The 11,521-nt window shown below is 34.3% G+C and overlaps 1 protein-coding gene across 1 annotated transcript; it reads right to left on the bottom strand.

Annotated features, from left to right (window-relative positions):
- Nucleotides 1–193: 193 nt before the first annotated feature.
- Nucleotides 194–5,712, bottom strand: LOC105342453 (tetraspanin-8). The gene is made up of 8 exons (XM_011449399.4): nt 5,520–5,712; nt 5,276–5,355; nt 4,933–5,148; nt 3,719–3,793; nt 3,327–3,437; nt 2,904–3,095; nt 780–863; nt 194–464 (listed from the first exon to the last, which is right to left on the bottom strand). Exons 2-8 carry the CDS (start codon nt 5,336–5,338, stop codon nt 375–377), a joined length of 831 nt encoding a protein of 276 aa, XP_011447701.3. The 5' UTR covers nt 5,339–5,355; nt 5,520–5,712; the 3' UTR covers nt 194–374.
- Nucleotides 5,713–11,521: the final 5,809 nt, after the last annotated feature.

The raw sequence follows: 11,521 nt of genomic DNA, 5'->3' as shown, positions 1-11,521 counted from the left end.
TTTATGGAGTCTTATGCAATATACAAAATATCTTGTAATGTTTCAGATTTTTATCTACTTTTGAACGGCCTCTTTGTTGTAGGATTGTATATAAAACGAGAGAGAGAGAGAGAGAGAGAGAGAGATGTCGTCCTTTTGACTTCATCGATGACCGAAAGGTCAATAAACAAAGAGAAAATAAAACACCAATTTTATTTTTTAAAAATTGCACGTACCTTATTTGATAAACATTGTCATTTGTTTAAGAAATCACTTTTTACAGTTATTTTTTTATTTAACTACTGGATTGATATTGAAAAAAAAGTTATTGTAATCCACAAAACATACATCATATAGTGAAATATAACAATGTTATGAAGTGTGTTCAAATGCTTTTACGTGTACATGTTCTGTTTGAAGTCATACTGTGTCTCGTCTTGAACTATCGAACACATCAGTATCAGCACCAAAACAAGCATCAACAGCTGAAAGGAAAAGAACGCCATTTCAGTTCATTGAAGGAACAGTAAGTCATGTCGATCGTGTTAGTATTGCAACATCCTTATTAACACACTTTTAAGTTCTTTTTAAAATTCTTTTAAAAATGATTATTCTAATGCAATATGAATTATTATAAAAATACTTTTTTTTATTTATTCATAATTATCGATTTAATTCGGGTTGCCAGAATGACACAATGCTTTCATTTTAATTCATTAATTTTCTTATTTAATATTACTGATGATTGTCTGTGTTTTAGTCAATTTTTAGATTGTTGTATTCTTTTAGTCCAGACTCACCTGACAGAAGGCCAGAGTGGCGGTACAAGCGATGACGATAATCTCATATTTCCGGAACAGTTCTCTCACTTTTGGCATACAGGGCTGGTCAAATAAAAATAGTACACCAGTAAATCTCTTTTATAGCAAATAAAGAAAACTAAGTCTTAAAACGTAGAGCACACAGCACATGGGGGGGGGGGGGGTTATTGATTTTGCTGGACATAATAATACTCCATTTGTATTTATGTTTTAAGATGTGGTCAAAAGCTATATTTTACGTTGAAGTAAAACGTACTGCTCATGTTACATTGATACTTATATGGCACGACGGTAATGGTAAAAGCTACGCTGTAGAACGTTCAGTCAAAACCAGAATGATTACTTTAAACATCTTCATTATGTTCTCATTTTGCTTACCGACGGGCATCACCAAATGAAACACAAATAGAATGGATATACCGTAGTTCTTGATAAACAAAATGGTGGCTTTCATGACACAATAACCAGCAAATAAACATGGAATCATTAAAATAATTCACATTTTGTTAAAAAAAAAACCACTCGTAGAAACAAAGCACAATGTAGGACACGTTTAGGATATTAAAACCATGTTACTCCCATTGAAATATTCACATGAAGTAATTGAACGTATTATGCAATAAGAGAACCAAATGTAGGACACGTTAAGGATATTAAAACCATGTTACTCCCATTGAAATATTCACATGAAGTAATTGAACGTATTATGCAATAAGAGAACCAAAGTTCACCAATATATGCTATACTGATATTTACTCGGGAATGGACTGCTCAAAATACCGGTTCATGTTAACTGGTAGTTAAAATCCTTATCCAGTTGTAGTTGACTGTTGACCACTGGTTTGATGTCATTGCTCTCATAAAAAGTTACCTAATTGTCAAACACCCAAACCTTGCAGCATCTTACTAGCCACGGGTTTCTGATTCCCGCCGCTTCGCGAGGAGCGGTGTGAATCAGAAACCATTGGATAGCGAAGATGACCCTGTGGTTAAATTCCGAACAAAGTAATCAATCCCTAGTAGTGGATTGAGTCTCTTATTAATTGGATTGGATAAGATTACTCTATTTATTTTTCTTCAACATTTTAAAACATGCACACCACTTCAACACGGTAAAGTGCATCTTGATTTGGAAGGAACTGCTAAAGAAAGTTCATAAATGTTTGCAAAAATGAAGGCTGCATAGTCAAACACATGGCATTTCCTTCCTCGATACTTCAACTATTAGAAGTCCGGTGGTTTTTAAAGGTTCGTTATATCCCAAAAAGGAAAATTGCGGAAGAAGTCCGTCACAAAAGAAAGCAAGCATGCGATAAGAAATGAGACCTACAATACACACGTGTAAATATAGAAAATAAAATAAAGGAATAGTGATAGACTCCCAACTTAATTTTATATAATTGTAATATGTTAAAAATTAATAATACATGTAGTTAAACTACATGACTTTTTTTCGGACAAAAGTAATCCCTAAAGATTTCTTTGCTTTATAGTAAAACTGTAAGCATTTGTCAATAGAGTAAACGTATTGGATAGACTAAATATAACACGAAGTTTAAAAAAAATCAATTCCATCTCTTCTTCTGCTTCTCCTGCAATACTGTATTTATGAATCTAAGTAACGTTAAACCACAACTAAACTGATATAGGCGTCAAGACTGTAGTGGTTACGTGGGCCTGCGTAGAGCCACCACTTTACACAGTGCATGTGGTTCTTAACACTAAAAATTTACTGGTACCTCACATTTACACTATTGCAACCTCATAATTATCGCTTGTCATTATTTTTTTTTGCGTTTTGCCTGCCCTACAATGCATCTTTAAAACAAAAGACCTAGCGCTAGATCAAATGTACCATTCAATAGACCGAAATGATCTGGGCAACAATTTTACATGAGTGTGAGTGTGATATACATGTATAATGTTGGCCCGGAAAACAGAGACAAACGTTATAGATTGAATGAATGTCATGCAAGAAAAAGCATCCCCTATTTAAGAATATATATATACAGTTAAATACATGTACATGCATTTATCTACAAATATTCATATCTGAAAGTCGACGTATAGTTTCCAATGTAATAAAAAAAAACCCAACTTTACATCAGTGTAGGAGTTCGTTACATCCGGGGTCTTTCTACAGTCCATTTTGCCGCCCGTAGACTGAATGGAGGAGTTGCTCTGGGGTAGACAGCAGGAGAGGGGCACCTGCGCCGAGCTCCCGTCCCCCAAGGTCCGATTCCAGGTCAGGGACTGCTGAAAATCGCTCACGTTCATATACCCACAGCATGATAACTGAAACAGAGTGGTACACGTTTCTACGAATTATTTCAAATGAAATACATGCATGGTTTTTTTTTTATTATAAAAACAGAAATATATACCGTAGTACCATTTACCCCTTTTCTGTTCGATAGATTTTGTGTATTTCTGTTAATACTTAATTTTTAAAGACATCTTAAAAATTCTCATATTCTGTTCTTAAAACATCTATTTGTTTCGTTAGCTTTGTCGAGTATGGCTTACCGTGGCGTGAACCGCGTTTATATGTTTGCTGAAGTAATTCTGAGATTCCGGCGACCCATCGTACTCAGTTTTGATGTTTCTGTAAATAGCCTCGTCTAAATGCTGATCAGACTGAAAATGAAGAATATTTCTTCACTACCAAAATTATCAAAATTTAACGATAGTCTATTTTGTCATAGCCAATTATTCTCACTATAATATTACATCCTTCTGTAAAAAAAAGTAATTAGAAAAAAAATCGAACGTATGCTCTGATCAATACCTATAAATCATATAGAATAATTCTGTTGATAAAAAAGTAAAACAAGAGAGATAGAGAGAGAGAGAGAGAGAGAGAGAGAGAGAGAGAGAGAGAGAGAGAGAGGAAGAGAGAGAGAGATCAGTTATATTACCGATGATTTGAACACCACCCCTAGGGTACATCCCGCCACTTCCACACACAGAATCAGAGACAGCATACCGGCATACTGTAAAAAAAATCAACATAACGGCATACTGTACAACAAAGCAACATACTGGCCTATTGTACAACAAAACAACATACCGGCATACTGTACAACAAAACAACATAATTGCATACTGTAAAACAAAACAACATAACGGTATAGTGTACGACAAAACAACATACTGGTATACTGTACATATCGGTATTAATTGATGCAGGTTTTCAAAGAAATTAAATATATATGTGGTAAGCCCCTTCACCTCTTTTAAGCGTGTACTCTTTTCCCAAGAGTTGTTTTGTGACAATCATCGTATATATAGAAGGAACTGTTGAATGGGATTGCGAACTAGACATCACAATGGTTTGTACCCAATTTTTTTGATAATGTGTTTGGTTGTAACAAATTTCTGAGTTAAGAAAATATATGATTAACATACATTCTCCTCTGTTGATTTGAGGCATATTGTATTATCATATTTATTACATAATAATGGTTTATTAAATGAAACAGCAGTAGCTGGGTAGAATCTTTACCAATAAATAAACCATCAAGGATCACATACGTATCGTAAAGAATGTGGAGGTATATACTAGGTACATTCCCCTCAGAGGCTTAAAGGGGAAACTTTGCTCTACTTTTATTGATTGTGACAAATCTTGCTTTTGTGAGGAAGATGTCCTATACACGTCACAGCTTGCCCCCAGGAACAGCATCAGCTGTGTGTGTTTGTTCTCTCTATCTCTTTTCTTATGGCTGTCGTAAATCGTGACTTCACAGGCGTTCACTATACGAGACACGACATCATACAAACAAAACCAGCTATGCTTTTCTTACTGTTCTAACTATTAGATTATAACCGATGCTGATTTTGTACAGTGCACAAAAAAGTTAAAGTAACCTTTTGGAATAAAAAATCATATCTCAATATCTAGAGTACAGGAGACACGGTGGTCATGAAAATAATCCTCTGGTCTTACTTAAATCTTTTGACATGATTATTTTAACTATAAATTATTATTTATTATTAAAAAATTCAAATATTTAAGCTTTAGAATTTTGAATATTTTCCTATATCTTTACACAGAGCACTGAGCACGCTTCCTGTGGAGATCAATATAATATTAAAATGGTCACCACCATTTAACACTCCTAATACTTACAAAGCCCAGACAACAAGCGCTCTGGGCATTGGTCGCGACCATTCCCACTATTCCAAACACCAGAATTGCGGCCCCCGCAGTGATGACCAGGTAGACACTCGTCAACAGGTAGGACTGGTCCATGACCGTAAGTTCCCGGAGACTGGACAGTTCCAGGACATCGGGTTCTTCCACAAGGACCCATATTCCCAGCCCTATGGCAACCGCTCCAATGGCCTGGGAACGACTCAGATACATGTACATGTATATCATATAAAATACTGAACGAAAAAATCACTTTAGTGCCAATCTATTTTGGCGACGTGTTTTATTGTATAAAATAATAGCACATAGTTTGGCTTACTATGACAGGTATGTTCAAAATTATGATGAGGCATTTGAGACAAGGAATGTTTTCCTGTAACATGACGGCTATATTCGACACTGCAAAAAAAAGGAAACTATTTTTCAACCCTGATTCATCTCTTTCTTAAGACTATAACAATGAGATTGTTAATTAAAACACAAACAATGTCACATTGACGTTTGTTCAGTCGTGTCATCGATAGCTGTATCACAGGGAGATTGCAAATCAGATAGAATTTTACCTTCATATATATGTATATCTCCCCTTCACTATGGAAAAAAAATCAATGCAGTGAACGTTTTAGATTTCACGACATTGAATCACCGATCATCTATCCCTCTGTTGACGATATACAAAACAACATGCGACAGTTCGCGCAGGCTCACTAAGTACGATGTTGACAACGATGGAATGGGGCGGTGGGCACACAAGGAAAGTGAATACTTAGGGATGCATCATCGGTCAAGTTCATCGCTGTCCGTGTTCAGGAGAACGTATTATTTTCCAGTGCCTTGAATCGTTGTTTTATCTCTCTGGGGAAAGAGAGAGAAAGAGAGAGAGAGAGAGAGAGAGAGAGAGTATATTATATTGTATTAATAAAATGATAAATGGCTTAATTGATGTACGTTTCAGTAAACGGATCATTTATTTGTTTGATAGTGATTATTTTTTACAATTGCTTATCCTTTGTCAGAAAATATGCGTACATACATAAATCTAGATTTGGAGAGAGAATCTGTAGTCTTATATGGAATTAATTAAATGACAAATTACTTAATGGATGTGTGTGTATAAAAACCCGTAACATTTATTTGTTTGTAACAATATCCATTGTCAGAAAATCTGCGAACATACACATAATTTGTTTTCATTGTTTTAAAGAGTTTGGCACAGAAAGAGACCATTCTAGGTTTACTGTGCCATGAAAACAGTGCCTGTTTATACCGAGCGCAGCGAGAGGCGGGCGAAGCCTTAGTCTTATATGGAATTAATTAAATGACAAATTACTTAATGGATGTGTGTGTATAAAAACCCGTAACATTTATTTGTTTGTAACAATATCCATTGTCAGAAAATCTGCGAACATACACATAATTTGTTTTCATTGTTTTAAAGAGTTTGGCACAGAAAGAGACCATTCTAGGTTTACTGTGCCATGAAAACAGTGCCTGTTTATACCGAGCGCAGCGAGAGGCGGGCTTTGCCCGCCTGGCGAAGCGAGGATTAATGGTAACACGTATATATAAGAAAATCAGTGAAAAGTGAAAGTTGAATCAGGGGTACTAAGGCCAAAAAAAATTTCTTCCAGCCCTGGGCGCCGCCATCTTGGCAGCCATTTTGTTTTTAAAAAGTTAGTTCGATCATTGATTGATCGGTACTTATCGATGTTTGTTGCCCCAAAACTCGATTAAATAAGTTCCAGTGTTTCAATAGAAGGTAATTCGAATTAAAAGAAATTAAAAGGGAAACCAGATAATTTTCAATAGTGCTTTAATCAAGAAACACGACTTGTTCTATGTATGTCTTATCAAATTATCAGATGGAAAATAAAATATTAAGGTCAATTAACTGATCTTTTAAATACCGAATAAAGTATTTAATTTTATTACAGCGGCATTCATATGAATTAAATTGATGAACAATGAAAGAAGAAATAAAATAAAAGTTCGGAATAACGTAACTCTCTTCGGCTATTTCCGAAGACAAAACTTGAACGTTTTACGTCTAAAATATGACGTCATAATGTAGACTGAGCACGCGACGTTTAGTTAAACTTCGGCTAATGATTTGAATAGGCAAACAGGCGGATCCTACTGTGTGCGTTTCACATAAATTTTATTCTACAAAAATCAAACTGCAATTTGAAAGACGTCATGAAGGGATTTGGGAATTATTTTTAAAATACATAGGTAAAGTAGTTCCTCATATATTTACAAAGTTTACATTGCAAACTAGTTGTTTCAGAAATCTTGACTCAAATTTTAAAAGTCTTGTCGGTTCCTTTTTACTTTCAATTTAGCATTTTTCAAGACTTTCTCAGTACGCTGTCGGACTTGCAACTAGGCATTTAGGCTTTATATTGAATCATTAGGCATATTGCATATTTCTATTTAAGAATTGAATGAGATTTTTCAGATTATAATTCTATTCTGTTTCAAGCTGATATTTTTAGCTGTTTATTTATTAGGGTCTACCGTTTCCAACGGAAGACCCTCTTGTTTTTCTTCGGTTTCTTTTTATTATTATTTTATTTTTTATTTTTTTTCTGACTCCTTCTCGGCTTTATATCTCAAAAAGTTTTCATCCGATTTCAATGAAAATTTCAGAGCTTTTGTAAAGTTACCGTGCCTCAGAGATGTTAAAGTTTCAGCATTTACGTCACTTCCGTTCAAATTTGGCGGCCATTTTTAAATTTAAAAAAAGTGATTTTGTCCGGAAGAAATCTCCGTAAGCTTTTTAAAAAGATATCGCTTTGAAATTTTTACTGATGATAGATGTATCAATTCTAATATGTTTTACGGTGCTACCGTTCTGGCGAGCGCAGCATACCTTGCATCATTGTCAACTTATAGTTTTATTTAGGTACCAAGGAACTCAAAGAATTTTTGAGAGAGTATTGCTCTACAATAAGTATGTTAAAGGTACTAATTTTAATGGTTATGATACATACAGCGCAACCCCCTACCCAGAGAGAGAGAGAGAGAGAGAGAGAGAGAGAGAGAGAGAGAGAGAGAGAGAGAGAGAGAGAGAGAGAGAGAGAGAGAGAGAGGTACCTGTTTGTAGGTGTGTAATTTCCCACTTTTAAATTCAATAGTCTGACTATATGCATTATCTACATAATTTTTTTTACCTGTTTATTTTTTCATTTTATTCCTTTTTATTTAGTTCAAAATGTTCTATTGTTTATTTCCTCCCTTCTCATATACTTACCTGCCTACTGTACCTGCATGCACAATTAGCTTAAAAATGGATCGATATGACAGTAAAGGATGGCTCATGCTAGTTTATATATATATATATATATATATATATATATATATATATATATATATATATATGATCTGTATATTAAAAAAAGATTAAAAACAAATCATATGTCAATGAGGCAGGTATCGCAGTCTATACTGAAATAGCCAGTACACTCATCACAAATGTTTGATCCACCTTTAAATTTATCGCGGGAAATATAGCGCGAGTGCATTGTGACGTCATTCATGACTTTGTTCGTCTTTGTTTACGTTTCTCGACTCGATACGAAGGTATGGAAGCATGTAACAAATCTTTTGAGTCTCGCAAAAGCATATGCGGTACTCAAAACGTGTCTTCAAACTTTAAGTCACCGTAAATTACGAGTTAAAAGTCAGCCATTTTTGGCATAGAACCACGGGTGAAAACATTAGAGAGCATTATGGGACGTAGACAAAAATTTTTGTTTGATGAACTGTAGGTTTTGCTCGTTCTTTTTCCCGCGCACACTGGTTCTTAGAGCTCGCTTCGCTCGCCGGCGCTGTGCGCCGGCGAGCTGCGCTCGCTATAATGTACTGGGGGGTTTAAAGTTTTGTTCATCAATTTTGCTCAAAACCGGAAGCAGTTCCAATTCTTGGAAATTTTCATTTTTTTGAACAAAATAAGACAATGCTACAGTCTTATAGAACTGGCCATGGTGAATTCAAATCTGAAACCTGTTTGAAAATCGGACGATGCATTACAGAGATATCGGGGTTTAAAAATTGATTTTTCCGGAAATTTTGATTCCGCGTCCTTGGTTTAAAAAATAGCGTAATGTTCAAAGTAAAATTAATTTGTACGAAAAATAGTTGTTAAGTCGTGCTTGAACACATTCGGGTTTTTTTTTGGTCAAGTCGTTCTTGAATTCAGAAATGTTTTTGTTAATTCGTACTTAAAATCATTCGGATTTTGTTAAGTCGTACCAGGAATAATTCGATTTTTTCATCTTTTTATTTTAGTTACTCTTGTTGTTGGTTAAAGAGCACTGCTTCTTACAGGAACTTCCGGCTTTACTTCCGAAATTAACGGAAGACCCACTCGTTGCTTTGCAACGAGCTTTGCTCTAGTTTATTTACTCATTTTAGCCGGTATAGTCCTATTTTTAGATTATCTATAGTGGTTGGATAGAGAGGCATTCAAAGTGAATTTGAAGCGTGAATCACTGATTGTGGTGACAAAAACATACACAGATAATCTATGCATTGCCCCAACACATGTTCTCATTCTAAAGAATTAAAGTTTTGACGTAATCCCACAAATTTCATACATAAAAGGTATGTAATTTTCATTCCTAAGGGAGACAATTTGAAGACATGAATATTAATGAGAACAGTGTCACGTGACATTTAGCTCATGAATAAAGTGTACGTGATTTCTCCGTATGTACAGAAACTGATTTTTCAAACATCTGTCAAACTAGATCGTGTGATCATATTGTAATGACTTATGTTTACCTCCGCAAAATAGTTCTCCCAGTAACGACGAAATAAAAATAAAAAAAGGCATTAGGGTGGATTAACGATGCATCGGACACATACTTTGTATCGGACAACTTTGTTTATAAATATACAAATAAATGTATATGCGCTCTTGTGTTGTTTCGTTTATTCTTGAATTAGAACAAATGAACTTTATCATTATTAAGAATTTGACAGTCACGTTGTCAAAGAAATAGCAATATAGGCATCGTAAAGTGACATCAAATACGCCATTATTAAAAATTTAGTTACGAAGATTTTACACTAAAGCATTATTTGAATGTTGTGCGTTTGATTGTGAATTAGTGAAAATGCACTCTCTGCGTAAAATAATTAGAAAGAAGTAAGTTTTGAACCAAAATTTGATTAAAATAAGTCCAAGAAATTTGAATAATTAGGGTGATTTCACCATACATCGGACACCTTTGGATTTTTCCCTTTGTTATAAATAAAACTTGTTTTCAAAGTTACAGGTTTTCCCCTTGCTTAATTATTGGAGAAAAAATTGTAAAATTGATAAAAATGTAGAAAATAAAGCAAATTAATGAAGTGTTGAACTGTTTCTCCATGGTTCGGACACTATTAACCAAGCATCGATCGGACAGCTATAGCAGTACAGTAGAGAATAAAAAATAAATAACATTTTCTGGTTTTAATGCAAAAATACAAAGGTTCGGAAAAATCAAATTTTTCGATTGCTATTCAGATTTCTTTTAATGTAAATCCTCATCTATATATAGGAATTTAGACTAGTGCTTCTGTTTAAAGGACTATTTATCATAAGGGGTTCTTTATCGTGCCAGCTCCTACAGGAACTTTGGACTAAAAAAGCTGTATCTTTAAGTGGTCTGGGAAAATGTTTGTATCAATCATTGTTTAAATTTTTACTTTACTTCACATTTAAAGTATATCACAAGGAATGGGCACATAATCTCCATATTATTAAAAGAAATCATGCAGTGAAAACTGTCCGATGCATGGTTAATTTGTGTCCTATCCATCATCAATCTAATTAAAATTAGACCTTTCATCTCGCTCTCTGTTATATATGGGTACCGCTCGTGAACGAGCGGTATCCATATATAACAGAGAGCGAGATGAAAGGTCTAATTTTAATTAGATTGTCCGATCATGCATGTGCATGCGCTCATGTGTTGTTTCGTATATTCCTGAATTCCTAAACTTGTTGCAACAAAAATACAGTAAAGTTCATCTCTATTTTCTATTTTAAATAGACTACATATTACATTAGTAAATGTATTCCGATTGTTAATTCTTTTATTGCTATTCCATCTTTCAGTTTCAACCGGTTACCAATGATTTGAAGATCGAAATCTAGCTAAGTTGATTCTTATAAATACATTGTACTTGGATGACCTTTAACCTAAGATTGACATATAGATTTTGAATTAGTTAAATATCACGTTTTTTGAAGAATTATTGGATTTGGATTCCCATTTTTGTTGAACTTTTCTGTTCGTTTTGTTTTGAAACAAGTACTAGAACTGATTGGTTATCTACGTGGATCGAACAAGCAATTAAATATCACGTTCATAACTATCCAATTAATACTGAATAAGGGCACAAAATTTTTAATAAAACTCAAGAGTTGTTCATCTTGCTACAGCAATATCAATTGCATTCATATTGATCAATATACGGGTAAAACAGAGAAAAAAATCGTTTTTTATCTGACAAAATTCAGATTGCCTGCCCTTAGACTGTCAGTTGGATATTAGTTCACGTCGCATTCATG

The sequence above is a fragment of the Magallana gigas genome, chromosome 5, assembly GCF_963853765.1.
Source record: "Magallana gigas chromosome 5, xbMagGiga1.1, whole genome shotgun sequence".
Taxonomy (NCBI): Eukaryota; Metazoa; Mollusca; class Bivalvia; order Ostreida; family Ostreidae; genus Magallana; species Magallana gigas.
The sequence above is the reverse complement of the archived record's forward strand: the minus strand, read 5'-3'. Positions and strand labels throughout refer to the sequence as shown.

Coding starts and splice junctions, on each gene's coding strand:
- LOC105342453 (XM_011449399.4), bottom strand. CDS start 5,338: ATGTTACAGGAAAACATTCCTTGTCTCAAATGCCTCATCATAATTTTG. Junction 5,149..5,275: donor TTTTGAACATACCTGTCATA/GTAAGCCAAACT, acceptor AGTCGTTCCCAG/GCCATTGGAGCGGTTGCCAT. Junction 465..779: donor CCACTCTGGCCTTCTGTCAG/GTGAGTCTGGAC, acceptor TTTTCCTTTCAG/CTGTTGATGCTTGTTTTGGT.